The sequence below is a fragment of the Nelumbo lutea genome, chromosome 2 (assembly GCF_056320005.1).
Source record: "Nelumbo lutea isolate HS-2025 chromosome 2, American lotus-T2T, whole genome shotgun sequence".
Classification (NCBI taxonomy): domain Eukaryota; kingdom Viridiplantae; phylum Streptophyta; class Magnoliopsida; order Proteales; family Nelumbonaceae; genus Nelumbo; species Nelumbo lutea.
In genome coordinates this window covers 15,177,728-15,202,894 of record NC_142685.1, presented here as the reverse complement: position 1 = coordinate 15,202,894, position 25,167 = coordinate 15,177,728, and the positions used below count along the sequence as shown (strand labels likewise).

Genomic DNA, 25,167 nt, shown 5'->3' with positions numbered 1-25,167 from the left:
TTCATGGGAGATGTTCCCAATACAAGGTAGGATGTGGTTGTGAGGTCAATCTGAGGTGCTCTGTGAGGAGCAGATCCCAATTCCCTCTTGGAAGGGAAATTAAAAAAGTGTAAACTACAAAGAACCCCCATACTATGGAGTCAATGACAAAGACCCCCCATACTTTCTTTTGCAACAAAAATTATCTTGAACTTTAGTCCTGAGATAAAATCCCCTAGCTACCAAGTCAATGATAGAATATGTTAAATGACCAAAATACCCATATAAACTTTCTTTATTTTCTTTTTATTGCCCTTTTCTCTTGAACCCTAATCTAACTTAACTTCATGCGTTAAATTACCAAAATTGGCTACAGGGACTTGATTTCTTTGTATCTGTTGTCGATCCATCGAGGGAGTTGAAGATTTCATCATCTTCTTCCCTTTGTCCCTCCCTTGACTAGGGTGAGCATTATTCGGTTAAAAAAAAATAACTGAACCAAAAATTTTAGTTTCGGCTTTTTCAGTTTTTGGTTAAATCAATTCAGTTTTTTTGGTTTTTGGCTATTTGCGTTTTTTGAATTAGAATTTCGGCTAACCAAATTAATCAAACTTTTTATTATTATATGTTATATATAATATATAATATGTAACATATAATGTATAATATATTATATATTTATATATTAATATATAATATACTAAAATTTGATTTCATAATATATAATATATTATATAATATATAATATAGAGTATATATTATTAAAATTCGGTTTTAACCGAAATAACTGAAAACCAAATCGAAAATTTCGATTTTCGTTATTTCAGTTTTTCTAAATTTCGATTTCAATTTTGGTTTTTATTTTTTTAATTCGGTTTTTAAAATTTCAGTTTGTTCAGTTCAATTTTTAACCGAATAAATCGAATGCTCACCCATTGTTCCCACTCGTTCTTCAGCTTGCAACCTCTGCATTCATGATGTAAAAAAAAAAAAAGCTAAAGTAATTAAAAATCCCGCTCTCAAATTTCTCTCTCCTATTTCGTCCTCCCTCCCCCTCCCCGTCAAGTTCCTCTCTTTTCAACCACTACGCGTCTCATGGGTGAGAGTGCAGCCGCAACCATGAGTCGCCGCCTGTTTTGTTCCTCGCCGAGTCGTTCTTCCTCCGACTGCCGCTTTTTGTTTATAATCAGTGGGTGATCAGAGGGACTGTTGATTGCAGCAGTGTTCGGAGCTGTTGTTTGGAAGAACGATCAGAGTTTGAGCTTGCAGTCAGCGATCGTTGGTTGCAGTAGTGTTTGGAGGGATCGTTCTTCTTCCGGCAGCAGCATTTGGAGCTTGTACCGTTGGCAACGGTGGATTCCATTTAGTTTTTGCAGATGATGCTGCAACCAACGATCCCTCTAATCACCCACTGATTATTAATTGCAACAGGATAAAGAAACATCTGACGGGAAAGAACACAAAGCGAGAAGCTTGAAACTTAAAAAATAGAAAACAAAAAATTTGAATCGGGTAGAAGACTAAAACTTGGGAAGAATTCTTATTTTGAAATCTGATGGGTTCCTTTTAGTGTGTTTACAATAAAAAAGCCGAGATGATTGGAAATTTTGAGAATAAAGCCAATGGTCGTAGAAAAGGCAAACGTCCCCCTTTCTTTCTTCACCTCTTTGAACTTCAACTACGTTTAAAATTGTTTCCCTCCCAAGAGATTTTTTTCTCTCATCTCTTCTCTTTTCTCTAAACAAATTCAGCTCACCAGCATTATTAGCAAATACAATTGTAACCGTCCAATCAGAAGACATGATTCCCGTAATAGAATGGAAATGAAATAACGCACACAAAAACAACTCCGATTATAAACCTAGTCCTAGTGCCCCTCAGGCCTAGAAAGAAGCAGTAGTCGGAGGAAGAACGACTTGGAGAAGAGCAAAACCGGTGGCGGTTCATGGTTGCAGTGGCACTCTCACTCATGAGACAGGCAGTGGTTGGAAGGAGAGGAACTTGAAGGGGGCCGAAACAGGGGAGAGAGAAATTTGAGAGCGGGATCGTATGTATAAAAATGATAATAAGGTAAAAATATCCTAATAATTATCAAAAACGTATTTTGGGAATTTAAAACTCTTATAACAGTGAAATGAAAATCTTTTTCAATAATAACTGACGGAACGCTAATCGTAAGGGGGTTTTATCTCACGCTAAAATTCAGAGGGTCTGTGTCACAAAAGAAAGTATAGGGGCTCTTTATAATTTACCCAAAAACAAACGAAGATATCCGGGGGCAAATGATTTTGAGCGCACCCTGGTTTTTGACAAACTAGGGGCACCCTTTACGAAGGGACAAAAATACTCTTAAAAGTAGAATGACAGAACTTAATTAAACAATGATATTTTTGTCCTCCCGACGAATTCTTTTTTAACCTTGGGTAATGCCTCGCCCAGAAAAGTTAAGAAAAGAAACCTATTTTGTATAAATGTATTATTGTCATTCCTTGTTTGGTTTCTTGTTATATGCTATAAAGACCAAAGAGAGGAGGCAATTTTCTAATTGAACATATGCCAACTCTCTGACGCATCCATCATGGAAGCAAGCAAATTGTTCAATTGTCCGGTAGAACAGATCAATTTGTGACACTATAACAAGAGCTTATGTTAGATTTGAAGGAAAGAGCAGGGAAAAGAAGGGAAAGACAGGGAAGTCGATATAAAGTTTGTAAAGTTTTTTCCCTACATTTTCCTTTATGCCAAACATACCCTTAATGATTAGGAATCTTGTACAAGTATTTCTACCTTTTAAAATAAATACAGCTTAAGGGTGCAAGTCAGGTTACCCGAATTGTAAAATTTTCAACTGTACATCATATTCGGGTTAGGGATCAACCCCATTCAAAATTTAGCAAATGATCAATCAACCTAATTTGACCCAAGTTGCACCCTAATTAGAAAATGGTGGAGGTAAGATTTGGCTTTGGGGTTTGACTCCTAAACTTTATCAACTGAGCCTGTTGGCACAAGATAGGATCCTCTATATTCCATCATTTTTTTTTCATATCACATACTCGCATGCAAAGATAGACAAGAGAAGTTGCAACCAAATAATCTCAATTCTTTGTGCTTTCTTACCTTCCTATTCATTAGGTCTTATAAGGGTTTAAATATTTAAATCTAATACAAAAATGCTCTACTTGTGGGTGAACCCTGGGGAGGTTTAAGTTGCAGTAACCGAAGGGGTCTATAAGTCCATTTATCCCCAAGAGTCAAGGAAGGTCAAAGTTGAGGAAAAAATACTTGAGTCTTCGAAATTGATAATTAGGCTGCATTTATGTTTGGGAGTTTACCAATAGGTTGAGTTCATATTTGACCTTGTTTTGTAAAAAGTAAAATACTTGTACTATTATTAAAAGTGAGAATGAAGTCTAAATTCTAAAATTTTTGTTGACAAAAAAAAAATCATTGTTGAGTTTGGTTGCTCTTTATTACAAAGGCAAAAAAATCTATAATTTGAACTACTTGTATTAAATTCATTCCATTTCCTACAGTTAAGTCATATATTTAAGGTATTAACTCTAAATCCCCTTTCATTAAATCCTACATTTATTGTATATTAAATAAATGAGCTTTGTGGACCTTTTTCTTGATTAAAATACTTGTACTCTTCAATTTGGTTTTTCTTTGTAAGGGTAAAAATGTAATATAAACAACTACTTTTCACTTCATTCATTTGCCTCTAATTAAGGTGTTAACTCCCATTCATCCTCCTTAGATCCTTTGTTTGAAGTACTTTTTGTTTCTCACTAATAAATTCTACAAATTAAATCTATACCCAATAATTTTAACAATATAAAATCCATGTGTCCAAAGTTCAAACCAAGCATGCAAATAAACTGTCATTTTGTTTGTGTGGTTGGTAGGTTGGTTAACAATTTGGGTCAAATGGACCAAGACTTAAGTAGGGCTGTCAATGGGTCAGGTCTAGGTAGGACCAGCCTCAAATTGATTATTAAATGTAACATACCTAGAACTATTCCAGTTAAAAGTTAGGTTTATCACGACAAAATCATTGAATTGATAGACCCAATTATATGAAAACTATATTTATTTATTTAAATAATAACTTAAAATTTAATTCTAACAATATAACCTTAATAAAAATGATAAAAAATACTAAATTATTTATATGTTAATAAATTAAATATTTTAACTAACATTATCTTATTCATTATCTATAAATTTATCATTTCAAACATAAAACATGATAAAAATTATAAGGAAATTAAGAAAATAGTATATTATATATATATATATATATATATATATAAATCAGTTTTGGGTCTGAATTGGTTCAAGACATGCAAAAACCAGAACGATCCAATTATTAATCAGGACAAAATCGTGGAGCCATAATTGTTATAATTAGTATGGGTGGTTTAGGTCCACTGGGTAGATCCAACCCATTGATAGCCCTACTCTTAGGTAATTCAAGCCTAGCCTAGCTACATATATACATATATAGCCACATATTTGATAACAATATACATACATAAATACATTTATGTGAAATTTTAGCATGGAGATTATTGATCAATCCAAGCCCAGAGTTCAACCCAAATGCATCAAATTTCAATGTGGCTTGGGCCAAGTTGAACAGATCAAGCTTGACCTTGGGCTTGAACCTTAGGCCCTTTGCATAGGGTTGAGCACAAACTCTACCCCAACATGCACCTTAGCAGTCAAATCATTTGGGTAAAATGGTTCAACCAATGATGCCATAATTAAATAATAAAATATAAAAAATAAGTAGAATTACAAAAAACAAAAAAATATATTAAATTTATAGAAAATTTTGGCATATCTCAATTCTCAAATACTATCGATTTGTCATATTAAACAAAGTTAAGGTGTGATAGACAATTGTTTTATAATTAATTATGAAAATGGAATAGAAAATTTAAAATTTCTCAACAAATGAGATTATTTTCTTTTTCAAGTCAAATAGGTCATCTGTCATAATTATGTAATAAAAAACAAATAAATAGATAGAAATAAAAAACTATAGAAAAATACAAAATTTGCACACATCTTTAATATTATATGTTTATTAACATTAAACAAAATAAATACGATAAATTTGAAGCAATTTTATTAACAATGAAAAAATACAAAATTTAAATCCACTAACACCCCATACCTTAATTGCTTATCTTCTTTAGTAGGTTTTGATAATGAAATTATTATATATTATTTGAAATTTTCACATACAATGCATGTGCATATTTATTAATAATATAAAATGGAATGCTCTCACTTTAAATGCAAAATAATGATGAATGGAGTTGCAAGGATAATTATTTGTTTGAAAGTGATGTAGGAATCAAGGTGATTTGATCTTCACTTTATATTTGAGAGAATTGAGGTAGGAAACATAATTGTACATCAATTTTTGATATGCAAAATTTATACTATTAATAAATTCAAACGGGACAAAATTACAAATTTCATAAGAGATAGCAAGCTGAACCAGGTGCAAAATTAGTATTAGTTCAGATTTACGTTAGAATCAAATGCAGCCTTATAGTTGTGGCTTGTGGGGACTGAAATCAAAATTCTCCTCGGTAGTAGCTGCTAATCCAACAACATTTGCCTAAGAAAAAATCTAAAAATTATTATTATTATTAAAATTAGGTAAAAACTCCCGGGTGGTTGAAATATCAAATTGCTGTAGGCTGTAACTGTAAGTGGAGAGGGTCTCAACTCTCACGTGTTCGTCTAGCACCAAACTCGTGCACGGCAATTATAATATGCCACGCCATCTTGATGGTGGGTCCATGTATCCCAGCATTTACAATCAGAAAAACCGTGATGCATTTGAACTCTGATAGCGCTATAATTAATTCCTAAACAAAAAATCCTTGCCACCGAGTAAAACGATCCGAAACCAGCGCTTGTGTCGTCCTCCATTACCATTTTCAAACCAAAAAGTTTGGAATGGGTGGTTGAGATCATTGAACATGGTCCGTTAAGGGTCTGGATCTGCCACATCATCTTCTTCCACGTGGCAAAAATACGGGAAAAGTCCTGTTGGGATGGTCCCACTTGACCATTACTAAACGACAAAGATAGCAAGTTTGTTTTTATTCTAAAAAAAGAGTTAATAAAAAGAAGGTATTTTTGGGAAAGTATGAAAAAAAGGGAGGAAAATTAATCCGTGTGTGTATCGTGTGAGTGTGCGAGGCTGGAACTGGAATTCTGGTTGCTGGACAACCGCTGTGGACCCAGCGACGTCGTGGCTTTAAGAAAAAACCTGCTGTTTTGGAGCTTGGTCCCGTTACTCCGGTCGGGTGAGAGTTGAGAGTTGAGAGAGATATATATTCTCATTACAGAAACCTTGTTATATCAAAAGGCCCGAAAACACAAATCCACATGGACAGTCTGTCACAGACGTGGTAATAGTGGAGAGGGTGGTGGTGGTGATGGTGTATACTCACATCATCATACTCAGACAGAAATAGGGCTCACTCCCTCCCTCTCCTCCCTCCACCTCTCCTTTTTTTTTTTTTTTTGTCTTTTTCTCTCGAATCTTCTTCTTTCACTCTCCGTGTCACGCGCCGGAGATCGAACTCTTCTCCTCGGTGGTAACTGGTAATGGCGTCTCTTTTGGAATCTTGCTGGCTGGTACTGATTCCACGTCTACTTCTGCTCTTGTTTTTACAGTTCGGATGTCGTTGTCAGTTGTTTTGCTTATGTTCTGCTTCTATTTCTTTTTTCCTTGAATTTTGATCTTTCTTTTCTTTTTAGAATCTCTGTTTTTGTCTATGACGTTGTTCGTCTCGGATCTGTGGTGTCTCGACTTTTACAGAAATGTTTGTTTTCGTTTCATCTCGTTCTGTTTTTGAGATGGAAATGCAGGGTGATTTCATTCTTTTTCTTTGATTGCTTTCTTTCTTTATTTTTACTTTTTTCAGTGCGAAGCGAGATTCTAGTTCGGCTATTGATGGCATTTTTTTTTAATTATAGCTTTGAATATTTTGATCCGATAATAATCAGAATTTTTGTTTGTAAGTTGTTTTTATTGGTATGGACTGATGCTGTAATGGTGACAGCTCGGTTTTAATCATACTTTCATTATGTAGAAGTAGTGGTTTAAACGTTAAACATAAGTCTTCAATACCGTTAACATGTCCGCATGTCCGTCAATCTGCATGGTGCAATAAACAATTATATTCTATTTCTAGACATGCTATAATGCTGTATTTTGTTTCAATGGTGGAATTATAATTCCCTTTTTTGTTCTCATTTTTGTTGTCTTACTTCCTTTCTCCAAAATTAATAGATTAATAGAATGTTACTTGTAAGTACATTTGTCTTCCTAAGGATACTGATCGTAGATCCTTTTCTGGGTTGGCCATGCGTTTGTATGAGAATTTCTATTTAAACCGTCAAATCTTCCCCATCTTCTTGGGGAAAATGTTCTTCTGAGTTTACCTTAAAGAGATACATGGAGAGCGCTGTTTTTTCCCCTGTGTGTGTGTGTTCATCCTGGATCCTTTATATTTTCTTGTATTTGAATGCTTTCATAATCTCATTGGTACATGATGGATTTGTTATCTAATTGTAATACTTTTCTTTGTTTATGATGTAGTATCTGATCACTCACTTCAGTGATTTTCAACTGGCTTCTTTGGGAAGCTTCTTCCTTCATGAGGGTGTCTTTTTCTTGTCGGGACTTCCTTTTATATATCTTGAAAGGGCAGGATATCTGAGCAAGTACAAAATCCAGGTGCTTTCTTCTCTCTTGGCTTTCCTTTTGTTTTGGATAAACACTCTTGGGTTTTTAATGAATTGGAATATGAAAGTGAGAATTTTACCTCTTTAGTATCCCATAACCTTTCCTTTTCAGTGCATGTGGAAGCCATATACTGATATACAAAGCTGTTTAGGATGTCACAGCTCTTAGAATGGCCACTTCATGTTATTTTCTATTTTTAAAATACTGGATCACATGTCACCAATTCCATATCCAAACAAAACCTATGTAAAAGGACACCCTCATTGTGTTACCTTCATATTGTTCCCATTAATTATATAATTTTTATGGTAAAGTAAGGTAGATATTGAACATGGTCTCTTTCTTGTTGAATATTCCTGGTTTTCCTCCATGAAATACAATTTGATGTTTACTTTCCACTAAAATTTATAAAAATTCAGATCAACCTGACAAATGCTCAAATATTTGGCTCCGGAACTGTGTGTTTTATGTTTCTATTACCTGCTATGAATTTCTTTTCAATTGCCTCAAGTTCAGTTCTATGATCAGACATGAATTCTGAACTCTGAAGTGGAAGTAATTGAAAGTTTGTAGAGTTCTTGTTGAATACATTTACTTTTTTTTAGTTTACTTATTTTTTAAACAATATTGAATGCCATTAAGGAGAAACTAATGGTTGTTTCTGTTACTTCTGGTCAATTGTATATCGAAAAGTGTAACTTGCTATTATTACATCTAATTGCTTCCATATATACATGTGTGTGTAATCTTATTTCCCATTTTCCTCTCTACAGTATATAACTAGAATCCTCTCCCTCTTTGGTTTGAACTCTATTTGTTAATCTGATGAGTAATTTCTGGTTATTTGCAGTCCAAAAATAACACTCCTGCTGCTCAGGAGAAATGTATTACCCACCTATTGCTGTATCATATTGGTGTGAACTTGCCAGTTATGATTCTTTCCTATCCTGTCTTCAGATACATGGGCATGCGAAGTAGTCTACCATTGCCGTCCTGGTATTTTCAGGTTCTTTAGATGCTAAAGCTTCAAATTTCCAAGAATTCTATAGCAGCTCATGCTTATATTATTTTGAATGAACTTCTTTTATTCCTTCTATTTCTGTGTTTTCCATGAAGTAGTAAGCAACATACAGTTTGGAGCGACTAGATTTTTGTGGTTTTTCAGGAAAGTAGTATCACCGCAAATATTGCTCTACTTTATACTTGAAGATTTTGTATTCTATTGGGGGCATAGGATTTTACATACAAAATGGTTATATAAGCATGTCCACAGTGTCCATCATGAGTAAGTATTATAGCCATTTCTAGTAATCAAAATGTTCAACAAACCTTCATCTTAGTTCCTCTTCTATCAGTACACTTAAAGGGGACTTTTGTATCATGGCCAGATATGCTACTCCATTTGGACTGACTTCTGAATATGCTCATCCTGCTGAAATATTGTTCCTTGGCTTTGCAACCATTGTTGGCCCTGCTATCACTGGGCCTCATCTGTTTACTTTGTGGTTATGGATGGTATTAAGAGTTTTGGAGACAGTTGAGGCCCATTGTGGGTACCATTTCCCTTGGAGCCCCTCAAATTTGTTTCCTTTGTATGGAGGGTGAGTTGCTATGTTACTCGTTGTTGCTTCATTTTTTTGGCAGAAATCTTGGTGCTCCAGTTTGGAGCCTGTTTGTTTGTCTTTTTTTATGCCTGAAGTATTTTTTGTAAAATTTTACAGAGCTGATTTTCATGACTATCATCACCGACTACTTTATACTAAATCTGGCAACTACTCATCAACTTTTGTTTACATGGATTGGTAAAGTTCTTGCAGCCTCCATTGTTTAAATATGGTCGTTCTTTGGTGGACTTCTTTTCATTTCTACTCTATTTGACATTTTACGCTTGTTGATTCTGGTGTTTCACTTTTTATTTACTAATTACTGGCATGCAATATAATGTGATCATCTTGCCTTTGATTTTGGAATTTGGTATACATTTGATATACACCTTGTGTGCTTACTTGATCTGTAATCAATGATATGTGTGAATGCCATTTAGATGTGAAAGAAAGACTATATTTGTTCTTTGAACAACCAGTGCTAAACAACAAAAATTTAAGTAGGAATGGAATTGGTCCAAGAACTCATTTGATCTATGTAAGCCCAGGGCCCAGCAGACAATTTTTTACCCTTAGCTGTGGTACCATCCGAAAATTTGGTTTCCCCATAAATGCACCATGCAACTTACCAGTTGGAATTTTGAACCACACACAGTTAAAAGCTAGCACCCAAATCATAGTAGCAGAAAAGGATAACATTAACACTCCATAGATGGCTAAGCTGACTTGGGGGAAAATTTAATTAGAAAATGAAACACCAAGGTCTTAAATGTGTTTATTGAGAAATATCTACTCTCATGGAAAATAGATATTTTCATAACTATGCTTGGGAAGTTGTAGGAGAATTGTATTCTGTGTTGCTACTAGCAAATTCATTTGCCTGATACTGGGCTTTCCAAAGAATCATGGAGGACACAATCAGGTCTTACATCTGTAATTTCTCCAACTGTTGCTGTAAAAAGGCTCGGCAAAATTTTATAGTGTTTGATTGCAAAGGAAATGCGAGAAAGATAAGAATTGAAAGAAGAAAGAGAGAACGAAATGAAAGATTTCTTTTAGGAGACAGTGGGGCCAGTTTTGCTTTCTATCACCTCCTCTGCTTCTCTACCTTCTTGGGAAGGAAATGAAAGGAGGTAAAAGAGAAAATTTATCTTTGTCAGCCAAGAAGAAAGTTTCTTTCCTTTCTTCTACTTTATTTGTGACCAAACACAATGTTTTTTTGTCAGTAATCAACCATTTTTACCCTTTGGACTTTGGAGAGATAAAAAGGCTTTTATCTCCCAGCTCATTATTTTCTTACAATAGTACCCAGAAAATTTGATCTTTCCCCACCTCTTGTTATGCTAAAGTATCAGCCATACTATTTGTAGCCCTTTGCACCCATTGGAATCTCACTTCCATATCTCTAGCCAACCATCTGAATTTCTTAATTTCATTTCTGTAAGACCATAGAGCTGCCTTTCTCTCTGCAATAATCCAATTGACCATTCTTGAGTTACCTTGAATAATTAATTTATTCAAATTCATTATCCTTGTGCTTTGCACTCTCCCTTAGAAAATCTCCTAAGCTAATTGGTCTTGAGAACATTGTCAATATATGAACTCCCACATTTGTGAAGGTACCTGGTACCCCTAATGGCCCTGGATTTCCCATACAACTGTAGTGTTATTACTATCAAATTGGAAAATGCTGGTAATCAACTGAATTCAACTCAAACAAGCATTGTCCCAACTATTCATCAAAAAACCATTATGGGATCAGCTAAGATTCTGGTCAATTAGATTAATTGAATTGTAAGAGCTGAAAGCAACATATAAATACTAGGGTTGCAAATGAGTCAGCTTTTCATCTGATCCAATTCAAATTTGATCCTTTTAAATTGGATTCAAATATCTGATAGTACTAAACAAATCGAATTTGAATATGCAAACGGAATTTGTGTACTTATTGGTTTGAATTCAAATAGACACTGATTTAATTTGATAACATCTGGTTTGATTCAATTGTATAATGCATATGTATGATATATATCAATTATTTATTTAGTTTAATTTATTGATTTTCAATTTGATAGGTTAGCTTTTTTGATAGGATAGCTGAACCTATCTCTTTACCAAAAGCTATACTTATTTTGTTATACATAGATAGTTTTGGACTTTTGATGAATAGCTGTATAGCTGCAAAGTTTCTTTTTTTGTTCCTTGGTTTTTACCCACACACCTTCCCTTCCCTCCTATCACCCTCTCTCGCATGCAGCACTGAACTGGATCTTGGCACAGGACAGTGAACCAAGGGTTTTTACCCATTAACTATTCCACAATGATTAGGATTGTACAAAAAACAGGTAATGGTTAGAATTGTTAATCCATATGAAATATGTGAAAGGAAAATGGGCAAGAGAGAAAGAGAACCAATGGAGTTGGAACTGTGGAAGGATAATCGGTGATGATAGCAATGCAACAGAGATCGTGGATGCCAAGGTTCCTTTGTGCTCACCTTCTCATTCCTCTCAACAAATACAATGCTGCGGAGTCCGTGACTTTGTTTCCCTTGGAAATGTGAGAGTGAGCGTCTTGAGAAAATGAAGATCAGAGAGGAAAAAGACAAATTGAAGTAGCAACTGAAGCAGGGATATCTTAGATTCCCAACACAAGCTCTGATCTCTGAAAATTTTTGCTATCAATTTAATTAAACCCTATCATTAGAGGAGGTGAAGGAGATTAAATGGATGGAAAGGGGTGCCATCTCTTGAGATGGAATAGACGAAGCTCCATGGTTGATTTAACCGCAGTTGATCATCTATATTATGTTTTACTCTCTTTGAAACATCGTTTTTGTTGTTTATCTATGATTTGGATTGAATTTTAATTGGATATCCAATTATATCATCAAATCGAATTTGAATATGAATTTGTAAATCCATTGGATTTGAATCAAATTTGAATATGATAAATTTCTTATCAAATTGAATTTGGACATACCCCTATCTGAATCCAATTCAATCCGTTTGCAGCCCTAATAAACACATTGGAACCCTTGCGCTATAGCTTCTTGACAACTTTTGCACAGTCAAAGGTTAAGACACCTAGTGCTTAGTTATTGGCATGAGTTTGTTCACATTCATTTCCTTTATAATAAGTTGGGTGATAAGTGAGAACTTAGCTACTCTTACTTCTTGAGAGGCTTGAACCAGCAGTTTCTATGGGTTCTAAGAGTCTCATCATGGTAGGTGATGCTCAGATTCTGATGGATTGGATGGAGGACAGATTAATGTCTTTAGAGGGGTGGGCCATTATAATATTGATGCAAGGGGTCTGATGTTTCGTAAAAATCCCTTTTAGGAAACCTTCTGGAGGGAAGAGGAGCCAATTTCTCCTACAGTAAATCGGCGGCTGCAGGAGCATGGCCTGATTTTGGATTTTTGGAGTTGAGAAAGATGGAAGATAAGTTAGTTGTAGTAACAGAGACTCAGGCAGTAGAACCATAGAAGCAAGAAGGGACTTTTTGCGCAAATTCTTGGTGGGGAGATTTCGGTGGGGGTGGAAGCTAGAGAGGTGGAGATATGGGCGAGTAGAATGTGGAGGGAGGTGGGGGGGAATAAGGGTGAAGAAAATGGCAGATGACTTGTTCTTGTTCATCTGTCCCTCGAGAGCTGCAGTATAGTGGATCTTGGATAACGGGCCATGGCAGATGGGGAGGAACTCTCTCTTGCTGGATTGGCGGGGTGTGAGTGCACGGTGTTTCTATCCGGAGTCTAACTCTGATGTTGATCATTCGGATTCAACTTGGATTAGAGTTTTTGGCCTTCCCCTTCTCTGCTGTCCAAGTATGATTAAAGCTATTGGAGATGTGTGTGGGGGCTTTATTGAGACTGATGATTCCCCTTCAGAGGTAGCAACTTGTGAGTGGGTCAGAATGAAGGTTCTTAGGGGAGAATCCATCCTAAATAAGGTGGGGATAGCCGCTGGGGAAGCTTTGTTTTCTATCCAAATCTGGCTTGAGTTTTTGCTGTCAATGAGTAGATGGAAATGGGGAGAGTGGGGGAATGAGAAATCCCACAAAGAGGTGAGAGTGGATTTGGAGTTCTCTAAAACCTTAGTTCTTGAGGATGTTGATGAAAATCTTCACCCACAGAAACACCTTAGTGATGCTCAACTTAACTTCCGTTCATTGACGATTTTTCCGGTTGTTGGTGGAGGTGGGGAAGGAGACAAAACCAGCTCTAATCTGAGCCATCCAATCTTGGATGGCTTGGAGGGTTAGAATGAGCCATCAAGGATTAATCTCGAGGATGGCATTCGAATTTCAAATAATGGGATGTTTGGGTGGAGTTTAGGAATCAATGATTTAAAAAATCTAATTAAAGAGTGTTTGGTGGAGATGCATGTGGCACCCATGGAGGAAAAGTCGTCAAAGAGCTGTAGGGAGAACTGACAGACACTAGTCCTCGAGTCTTGTTTGGGCCAGGAAAATTTATTAAGGGGTTAGAAATCCCCACCAAACCAACCAACCCAGACTAAGTGCCCTTCGTAGGTGTATAGAAGTAGGCTTCGGCCTAAAGCAATAAGTGAACCTAGGGCCCCCCTCTGTAGAAATGAAACTAGCAGCCCAGGCCAAAGGGAACCTGACTGGTCCAGCCAGTCCAAAGAAATTTGGTAATAGTGATGATGAGCATGCTCGTAAACAGGTTTCTTCGTAGGTGGTTTCGAACGGTAGTGTCTACGCACAGATTGTTCATCTTCAACCTCCTAGCCCGTTGTGTTCGTTAGTTTCACCGTTCATGGAGGAAACTAGGTTGGAAATGCACCATCTTGCGTTGGCGAGGGTTGAAGAGAATCTAGTTGAAGCTGCTCCTATTGCGGTGGTGGATTCCAATGAATAGTTTGAAGATAGGGGGATGATCCTCACTGGCTTAATGCACAGGATGGGGTGGGGATAAGAGAATTTGAATTGTGAGAGACAATTGGAAGCCTAGATCAGTTGAATAATCTCAAAGGAAAGACACCTAATTAGACGTTCTAGGAAGGTACACAATTTAATATTTCTTCTTCCTCTTCTTGGGTTTCCTCAAAACTCTTGGGATTGGGTAAATTCTTAGGAGTTTCAATGGAGGGGATGGAGGATGGAACAATTAAGTTTTTGGAGGGGGTTGAACACAGAGTCCTTTTGGAGAGAGGGAAATTAGCAGCAAAGAAAGGAGGAATGAATTCAAAGAGTAGGGAGATGATGAGGCTGACTTGGGGTCGGGGTCTAAATGATAAGGCAGGTAGTAGTGAGGGGACATCAAGGGGAGGAAAAAAGAGTCTAAGTTTGAGGCTATTTCTGTTCTGTTCATGTTGTGTTTCCTATGGATTTAAAAATATTATCTCGGAATGTAAGAGGTTTGGGCTTGGGAAGAAGAAGATTAGTGCTGTGTGCGTCTCCGAAGAGGTCTAGTTTGAAGATTATCCTGCTTCAAGAAACTAAACTGGAGAGATTGGATGCTGCTATTGTTAGAAGCATTTGGGGAGAGGGAGAGGTCAGATGGAAATCAAAAACGGCAGTGGGCAGTGCAGGGTTTTTTTTTACTCTTTGGGATCCTTCTGTCTGCGGTTTAATCTCCTCTCACATTGGAAACTTTTCAGTTTCCTTAGTTCTGAAATTTCCTAATGGAAATATTTGTAAATTACAAATGTTTATGGTCCTACAGATAGGAATTGCCGGGATGATTTTTGGGAGGAAATGGCTGAGTTGAGGGGTAATATGTCCTATCCCTGGGTTATTGGAGGTGATTTTAATATTATCTTGTCTGCTGAAGAAAAAAAATACCAGAGGTAGGAGATCAAGAGTGATGCTTCAGTTTGCTGATTTTATTAACAGATTTGAATTGATAGACTCTCCTCTTCAAGGTAGTCATTTTACTTGGACGAATAATCAAGACAATCCCACTCTAGTGAGATTGGATAGGTTCTTGGTCTCTTCAAATTGGAAGGAGCTGTTTCTTGATTTTAGGCATATTGCCCTCCCTAGGCCAGTCTCAGATCATACTCCAATCCAGTTTGTCTGTGGTTTTAGAGGAAAAGTCAGATCTCCGTTCAAGATGGAGAATGCCTGATTCGAAGATGATAAGCTCATTCCCTTGTTGAAGACTGTTTGGAGAGACTTGCAGGTGGAGGGCACTAGTTCTTTCATTTTGGCAAAAAACTTGGTGCAATTAAAGAAAGATTAAAAATCTGGAAGATGGAGAATAACTTGAATTCAGAAACAGAAAAGAGAGCATTATTGAGTATTATTGAGGAAATTGATTCAGCAGAAGAGGATGGCCCTTTATCTGAGGAAAGCAGATTGAAGAGGTCCCAGGCAAAGATTAAGTATGATAAATTGGCTGTGAAAGGTGAAATCAAGTGGAGGTAGAGAGCTAAAGTGGTTTGGTTAGAAGAGGGGGACAAAAACACCCATTTTTTTCATAAAATGGCAAATGCCAGAGCAAGAGTTTCTTGAATCAGTAAATTGGAGTGGGAAGGAAGAATAGGGGAATCTGATACAGAAATGAAGGTGGTGGCAACTAATTCTTATGAAAACCTTTACACAGAAGTTTGGACCTTCAGACCTTTTCCTAGAAACCTTCCTTTCAAGCAGTTGAATGAAGATAAAAAATCCTTCATTGAGAGACCCTTACGGAGGGGGAAATTAAAGTTGCTAATATCATGTTAGCGGATGATAAATCGCCTGGGCCGGATGGTCTTACCAATCTCTTCTATGTTAAATGCTGGGACATTGTGAAGCAAGATCTATTGAAGGCCTTTCATGCTAATGCTTCTCTTCAAAGAAGCCTAAATACTACTTTTATCACCCTCATTCCAAAAATTGAAGGGGCTGTTAATGTCAAAGATTTTAGACCAATCGTTCTTTTGCACAGTTTTTATGAGATCCTGGCTAAAGTTCTAGCTGAGAGAATGGAAGGGGTGTTAGGAGGTGTTATTTCAAATAATCAAAGTGCCTTTGTCCTGGGGAGGCAGATGCTTGACTCCGTTCTTATTGCTAATGAGTTGATTCACTCAAGACGAAGAGAGGGTGTCCCAGGATTGATTTGTAAATTGGACATTGAGAAGGCCTATGACCATGTCAATTGGAGGTGCATTGATTCTGTGTTGTAACACATGAATTTTGGGTAGAAATGGAGAAACTGGATCAAAGTATGTACAACCTCTCCTAAATTCTCAGTTTTGATTAATGGTCAGTTAGCGGGGTTTTTTGATAGCTCAAGGGGTCTGAGACAGGGTGATCCCCTGTCCCCCTTGCTCTTTATTTGTGTTATGGAAATTCTTATTTTGTTTTGTAAAAAAGCAGCTGAGTCAGGTGATTGGGAAGGTTTTGCAATCTCACCTGAGGGGGAAAAGGTCAATATTCTCCAATTTGCAGATGGTACTTTATGCTTTGTGGGTGCTTCTCCTACCCAGTTGGATCTTGTCCTTGGGATTTTAACCTGGTTTGAGGTGGTCTCTGGGCTTAAAGTTAATTTGAACAAAAGCCAAATCATTCCAGTGGGTCAAGTAATCAACTTAGATGATTGTGCTGAGGTGCTGGCTTGTCAAACTGATTTCCTCCCTATGAAGTATTTGGGTTTGCCCTTGGGGGAAAATTGGTTATCTTCCTCGGTTTGGGACCCAGTTATTGAAAGATTGGAGAGGAAATTAGCACCTTGGAAGGCAAGATACCTCTCTTTTGGGGTAGGGTGACCTTGATAAAAAGTACCCTTTCAAAATTTCCCACTTATTTTCTTTCTCTTTTCCCCATCCTAGACAAAGTAGCAAAAAGATTGGAGCAGCTTTAGAGGAATTTTCTTTGGAGGGGTTGGGATGAGGAGAATAGAATTCACCTAGTCAATTGGGACCAAGTTTGTCTTCCTAAGGCTAAAGGTGGTTTAGGAATAAGGAAGTTGAAGAGCTTTAATTCTGCTCTCCTGTGTAAGTGGATTTGGAGGTTCCCGGCTGAGAGGAATGCTTGGTGGAGATCCCTTATAGCTGATAAATATGGGGTGGATTGGGGCAACTGGAGAGCTAGGGATTTTCCTCCAAATTGGGGCAATTCCCTTTGGAAAGGTATCATGAAGAATTTCTCTATTTCTAGGAAGGGATTTCAGTAAAGATTGGTAAAGGGGATAGAACAAAGTTTTGGAAGGACTCTTGGTGCTTGGATGGCCCTCCAGCTGTTTCATTTCCTCTCCTTTTTCAGTGTGCTTCAAACCAGGATGCATCTGTGGCTGAGTGCTTCTGTTCGGCTGAAGATTTTGTTACTTGGACCCCCCCTCTCTTTAGGAGGAATCTATTTTATTGGGAGTTAGAAGAGATTATGGAGCTGATGGCTCTTCTTCAGAAGCAGAAGATAAACCTGTTCTTGGAAGACAAATGGTGCTGGAAATGGAATCCGGATGGTGAATTTTCTGTTAAATCACTTGCTTCTAAATTATGCCGCTTGGGCCCTACTGATTTCCCAGCTACACAGATCTGGAATCCTACAAGGCCATCTAAGTCCAATTTTCTGCTATGGACGATGGCCCTTGACAAAATGCCTTTCCAGAAACTACATATCATTTGTGTCTTCACTGTCCATTCTTTTAGGTGTGGATGCACTTTCTAAAATCCATGGATATCGGTTGGGTCATGCCTAGGTCAGTTAAGGAGCTTCTCTGCAGCTGGAAAACAAAAGGCCTAAGTAAGAAAGGGAAATTGATGTGGAGGACCATCCCTGCTGCTGTCTTGTGGTCCATTTGGGCAGAAAGGAATAGTAGAATCTTCTGTAATAGAGCTAAAAGTCCTGACAATGTAATACAGAGAGCAGTGAGCAAGTTGACTTCTTGGATTTCTGTCACAGAGGAGTTCAGAAGTCTAAATTTGTCTTATTTATTTCAGTTTCACTCCTGATGGAGTTTGGTTTGAATAAAATTATATTACCTTTTCCAAAAAAATATATATAATATTGATGCAAGTTTTTGAACCATAGGATGGTTTCTGTTCATTTGGATTTGTATATGTGTTGCTAATTCACTGGTAAAAACATTAGTATAAAGAAGTTATCTATTTTGGGATTTTTGGTAGGGTTCTCTTTTGTAAATTTTCCTACAGGATAGAGCCTTCTTGACTAGGGTGACAGCAGTCTTAGGTTCCTCCTTTTATAGGCATTTTAGGTATTGTACTCAACAGCAATTCTGGGGGCATCCTTTTGTTGTTTTGTAGCTATCATGCTTACTCTGCACTTGTACTTCCGTTAATATAATTTGACTTTACCAATTAAAAAGAAGATTATAACAATGGCTTTTGATAATAACATACAGCTGCCAAGAAGTCATGAGAAAATTACACCACTGACTTTTTTTTGCTGTATATTATGAATACCCTTAGTGAGAAACATACCTTGTAAGAGTCCTTGGTTATGATAGTAATAAATAGTGTTGCCAGGAATAAATCCACATTTGCCTCACATTTTGAATCATGCATCAGGGCTTGAAGTCCATATGCCTTTAACATACTGAAGTATGATGCTAAAATGTATGCATTTTTTTTGATGAATGATGAATGTATTTATTATCTATTGCTCAACTCAACATAGCCTTATCTGTACTAATGGGATTGGCAACTGATAATGAGCCATTGTTCAACTCAATCATTAATCCAACTATTTCAAATTGGCCACATGAAACCTGTCATGCAGCTCATGCCAGTGTGCTCTATCAGAAGCTATGTTCTCTTTCAAATTATAGGTATTGTTTTTACCATTTCTTACCATGTTTTCTTTGGTCTTTATCTTGCTCTTTTGGAGCCTTGTACTTGCACGAATTCACTCCTCACTTGTGCAGTCATTGGCCTATACACATGACTAAGCGATCTCAATAGGCTCTCCCTCATCTTATCACTAATTGGACTTACTGCTAAGTAGGGATGTCAATGGATCTTATTAAATGGTAAACCCAGCTTGACTCGACCTAAAGAGTCAGGTTTACTCAAGTGTAGGGTTGAGTGAGGGTTTTGATTCTTCAACCTCAGTAGATGGGTTTTCCTGAGCTGGCCCACGGGGTCATGATACCCCTACATAAAGGATATACTTGCAATTTGGTATAACTTCTAACCCCATAATCCTTAAAGTTTAGGATTTTCTTTAATTTTTGTTTTGTTTTGTATTATCTTCTTCCACTCTGGAGGGAGTGACACCTTGGAACCAATAAACCAATCCCAACTTAAAATTATTGCTCTTGGATTTTCAAAATGTGTTAAAAAAATGCAATTGAAGGGCTGTGGGTCGGTTGGGTTTAGAAACATGTTATCAAGTCAGGTTTGAGTGGGACATCGGAGGGTTGGGTTAGGATGTAGGCAAACTCATACTGAACCCGATGTGTTGGCATCCCTGCTCTAAGTCATCTCTAACATGCTCATTTCTGACGTGAAATATGCACCAGATGTATTGTTTTAGGCATGTGCTATTATTAAACTGTATTTATAAACATATCTAGTAATATATGTTTTGTTATTTATTTATTAAACCCTATAAAATGAGTGTGTATGACCATCAACTGATAGCTGAAGTTGGTTTGTTTCTGGTCTAGGTGTTTTAACTACAATACCATAGCTCAATACTACCATTTTGCTTAGAATTGATTTAAAAATGACCATTTAGTTTAATGTCTTGTAGCTGGTCAATGTTTTAAACATCTTAGAATACATTCTGTTTCAATTTAGCTATGCACACAAGACATTTCTTTGTAATTGCATAGTTATATGGCTGTCTAATTTTGTTTTTTTGATCAGTACAGCTAAGCTAACCATATTTGTATTTTTAGGTCACATGTTACCTGTGTAATAATCTTTTCTATGAATTTGGATTAGCTAAATGCAATGGCTGTGGAGGGGGCTGTGAAGCCAATAGTAACGCCCCACACCAGCCATAAATGCTGAGTGATTGGGTGGTTGTGGGCCATATGCATTTCATGACTGGCGCAGGTTATTATCATTGGTTCCACAGCCTGCTACATAGCCATTGCGTTCAGCTAATCTGATCTCCTTTTGTATTTAAAGGGATCTTTTATCTTATTTTGCCATGTCAGAGAAGCATGGAATGTTGGGTTGGTGGGAAAATGGTAATCCTGTTCTATTGCAGAGTTTCAGCCTGGACCTTTTCTATATCCCATTGGTAGAATCTGAGGCTATGGATTGTGAAAATGCTTAATCCAATGTGCTAGTTTGTATTGTATATTTATGGCTGTTGACAGTAGGCAGAAGGAAGCATGGAATGTTGGGTTGGTGGGAAAATGGTAATCCTGTTCTATTGCAGAGGTTCAGCCTGGACCTTTTCTATATCCCATTGGTAGAATCTGAGGCTATGGATTGTGAAAATGCTTAATCCAATGTGCTAGTTTGTATTGTATATTTATTGCCGCTCTTGGCTGTTGACAGTAGGCAGAAGGTGAGGGAAAAATTACCTTCTCGTCCTGTTGTCAATAAGGGAGTTGGGTTCGTTGTTTACTGCTAGCATGCTCTCTTATCAGCGGGGATGTGACTTTCATTATTCTGATTCTGGTTTCCCCTTATCCAAATAGGTTTTTGATGGTGACCTACTTTTAGAATATTTTGTGTTTGAAATAGATCATACTTGTTTTCTTAGAATGATGCTGATGCCAGGCAGCATTACGTCAAGGGTGCTTGCTAGGTAGTGTCTTGTTTACTGATTGTGGTTGGGACTCCTGTTTTATTATGGTTCAGGATCTTTGGTACGGACAAGGGATATCGAAAATTGAAGGCACTGAAGAGCAGTGGAACTGAAGTTGTTGGAGACAAGCAAATGTAACGAGGAGAGATTGACCTCTCTGACCGTCAGAGAATGCTTTCTAGGTTAATGGCATCCTAAAATGGTCTCTTTCCTGCCTACCAAGCTCAAGGAAAAAAGATCTACCTCTTCCTCATTTTCCCTTCGTATCCTCCATTTGTTTGTTTAGTTTTGGTAGAAAGGCAGGCTGTGATTTTAAGTGTGCGATAATGTGGAATTGTTGAAAGGTCTTTTGTTGTGGACATTTTGTTCTCTATCCCATCCCTCAAGAATGAATGGAAGCTTCTGCTGCTTTCTTGCTCGTTCTCATGTCTACCCACAGGCTTCACTTTCTGGTTTGTTGGTTGCTGAACCACATAAAAAAAAAAATACAGACTAAATCTCAATACAAATTCTTCTTTAGGCCAAGTTTGTGTTTTGAGCCACGGTACTACTGTTGGCGCCTTCTGGTGGATTTCCACTTGGAGGGATGTCAAGTAGTCAAGGCGGATCCACCTCATGACCCTTATACTTGCCCAAAAGTCATACGTGGCTGGAGAGAGGCCATTTTCTTCAATATGGGTTTCTGCTCGAAATAAAAGATTGTTGATCTTCCTACATGACAAGTAATCATCATTTAACAGAATTGACGGTAAAATGGATGTATTCAAGGCGTATCCCATTCCTATCCTTGCCAAAGTTGCGCTTAGGATTCCCGGTGGGAATTTGTTCTTGTTCCGGGCAAATGTTGCAACAGAGACAACACGGCCAGGACAGGACTACTACTATGGGGGACAAAAAAGAAATGAGGGGAACCGCATGGACGGGGCGCAATCAGAAACAAACCGACCACCAGAAATGGGATAAAGGAAAGGCTAAAACAGCATTCCACTGACAAAATTCATGTCAACCTCGCCCACGCATCCATCCTACTATGGCAAGGCAAATACCCAATTCAGTCTAGCCTTTTCTCTCTCCTACTACTTGTGATTTTGTGTCAACACTTGCAACTAGAAAATTCGACGGTGAGGAGTGAGGAACGCGGACTAGGGACATTCCTCAACTACTTCGATTCCAATCTTTTTTGTGGACCTCAGTTACTCCACCCAGACCCAGAGTGGTCCACAATTCCACTGGTTGAAAATAACTGTACATCTTTGATTTATAAGAGTGAAGGATTTATCTGGTGAACTTGGATTCGGTCCTCAGAAGACTGTTCACACCGTCCTCACAGCCACTTCGATCTGTGCATTGGGAATATCTCCTTGTGAATAAAAACATAAAGATATTTCCAATACACAGTTGCAAGTGGCTCTGAAATCTGAATACAGTGCGAGCCCGGTCTTGTAAGGACTGAATTTGATCTCCTATCCGGTCGTTCATACATGGATTTTCTATCAGACAAGCTGATAACAAATGCATAAGCATTTGGTAATTGGTACAACATACAAACTAGATTAACTTTATGATCATCCATTTGCTACTCTTACCTCAAAACGTTTCTTCACAAAAAAGAGTTGTCTTGTTTCAAGTTTCAATTGATCTATACATTTCAGATTTCCCTATTTCTGTATATGACATCTTCAATCCAAAACCTTGCACAAAACCAAAAATTTTGAAAGAAAGAAGTGCAAACCCCAATAGAGTTCAATCAATGAATTGAAAGTTGAAACACTTGACCCGGCTTTTGCCCAAATCTGGCAGAAAGCTAAGGAGAGGCAGAGGTGCCTACTGGCTAGGCAAAGGCCTACATTCAACACTCGTGGATAGAAAGAGGAGAAAGGTAATGAGAAAGGTATGGCGCTATATTCCAAGAACGGGAAATTGAACCCAAATCAAAGATTCTTCCTAGGAAGCCTACAAGGCTACGATTACATTATTCAACCAAGGACAGAAAACTTTTGAAAATTAAAGATTGTAGATTCAGAAAATGCCTACAACTCCATGCATGTCTAGGTGTCTCCAAGGATGAATTCTACACGCAAGAGGAACTGAGCAGCATAGCCTCCATCCACTAGCATTCAAAGTTCAACCCTTTCCATCTATGAGCATGTAATCTCTTAGACTTAGACAAATTAAGTTTGTAAGGCCCAAGAGAGTGAAGAGCGAAGGCCCCTCTCGCCTTTGTTTCAAATCTACCCTACTCTATGGTAATCTCAAAAGTTCAGCGTCACCTTCACATTACTCCTAAAATATTTGTAATTGTAAGGTGCTTCTTTTTTTGTTTCCTTATCTCAAAGTCTACGTTGGTCCAATATTCTGAGCATTTATACTACAGAATTGGAAATTCCCCCCTTAGATATTCTTTTTCTTTTTCTTTTTTTTCAGAAACAAAGATGAGAAAAGCAAAAGAAATCCCAAGGTTCGTCTTAGATTCCCTTTCATTGATCGTTACGTAATTTGGTTTGCCCCTGCAAGAGGAGGCCGTGGATTTGCATTCAAATCCTACCTCAGATCGTGCCAGGTCCCAGAGGAGAAAGGGCTGGGAAGAAAGGTTATGGTATTTAAACCAGGTGTTTGGTTCTTGTTGAACCCAAAAAGGTTATGGAATTTTCTTTTGTTTTTTGATTGCCCTGAACCTGTCTTCGTTCTATCACTCAGATATATCATTCGATGGGTTGGATCTCGTTTACAGTCTTTACCAAAATAATTGTGTTTGAAACTTGAAAGTTGGGCAAAGGCATAGAAGGATGTATGGTCTTCTTATTTTCTCTATTCTCTTTTTCAAATAAAAGCAAGTTTGCAACTTCGTTTCTTTTTTTGACATTTGATAACTGCGGTTACAAATGGCCTCTTTCATGAGATAGAAGGAGACATTTTTCTTCTCTTCTCATACTCTACTTGGTTGGAGACTTGGAGTAACGTAGTGAAGAGGTCAAGCTTAAATAGAAGAGTTTTAGGTGTAGACCGTGTAGCTGAAAGCTCAACCATGAAACACTAGAAAGCCCACCCTCCCTTTAGTGGTTTCGTCACCACCTAGAAAAATTCAGCCGGACTCGTGATGATATTCTATCAAACATGGATCATGGATGCCACGGAGCTTTAAATCAGACAACCATATATATATATATATATATATAACCTTGACCGTCACACCACCCCATGAGTCCATGACCACCACGTATTTGCATAAAATACCTCTGTTTACACTTTATCCTGTGGGGTGTGGAGGTCCGTCCATGACAACCATGATTTCTATGGTGTTTGGAGGTCATGGGGTGTTTAATTTTGTCCTTGCTGATTTAAAGGTCCCTTGATCATGCTTCATGGTTGTAGGATCTCTGATTCGCTAGAGTTGGGGGATTAAGAGAGGGGGATCGACTTCCTAGTTGTATAGGCCCATGAAGCAAAAAAAGAAAGAAAAAAAAAAAGTAAAAGCAAATTTGGGTTCAATGGCATACAATTTACTTCATTTTATTACTGTATGGTAGCTTCTTTTAAATAAGTGCAAATAACATGAAATAGTGATTATCTGTATGGTAGCTTTTCTTTATTTTATTACTTTATTCTTCAAAATTGTGTTAGAGTTTACTGTTAATTATAAGCTTGTATGTTATCGTGGGTCTTGAAAAATCAATGGCCATTCAAGTAAGGAGTATCCTATACTTGATCTTCTCTTACTTTAAATTATTCTTAAAGAAATACAATAGCGATTATCCATTTGAGATATGAAACAAAAACCCTACTTTCCCTACTTTTTTTTTTTTTTTACAATTCGGGAATAAAATCCATTGCAGAATCTGTCCAGGAAAATTTAAATCCTGAGAGGAAAGAAAGCAAGAGAATACAAAATACAGTGGACTCTCTCCAGACACCAAACCCCCAGTAACCAAAAGACCCAAGCAACGTCAAAACCAAAAGCTCAGGATTAGGAGCATGGATCCTTCTCTGTAGATTTAAGGTGAAAAAAAAGTAGTTAAAAGTCAAGCCTAACATTCTAGAATCCTTCAACCCCAATGCACATTTCCGCCATGACGGCCTCCACATGGGCAATTCATTTTTCTTACCACAGAAGCACCAGTGTT

The 25,167-nt window shown here is 37.4% G+C and overlaps 1 protein-coding gene across 3 annotated transcripts; it reads left to right on the top strand.

The window, feature by feature from the left end:
- Positions 1-6,163: 6,163 nt before the first annotated feature.
- Positions 6,164-21,464, top strand: LOC148868773 (methylsterol monooxygenase 2-2-like). Of its 3 annotated transcripts, none has more exons than XM_088969023.1 (7): positions 6,164-6,648; positions 7,616-7,753; positions 8,613-8,758; positions 8,928-9,047; positions 9,151-9,363; positions 9,484-9,564; positions 21,100-21,464. In XM_088969023.1, the coding sequence occupies exons 1-7, from the start codon at positions 6,619-6,621 to the stop codon at positions 21,182-21,184; spliced, it is 813 nt and encodes a 270-aa protein (XP_088825149.1). In that variant the 5' UTR covers positions 6,164-6,618; the 3' UTR covers positions 21,185-21,464. The 3 variants fall into 3 exon arrangements, with proteins under 3 accessions (XP_088825149.1, XP_088825148.1, XP_088825150.1); XM_088969022.1 differs by lacking the exon at positions 6,164-6,648 and adding an exon at positions 6,700-6,836; XM_088969024.1 differs by lacking the exon at positions 6,164-6,648 and adding an exon at positions 7,183-7,495.
- Positions 21,465-25,167: the final 3,703 nt, after the last annotated feature.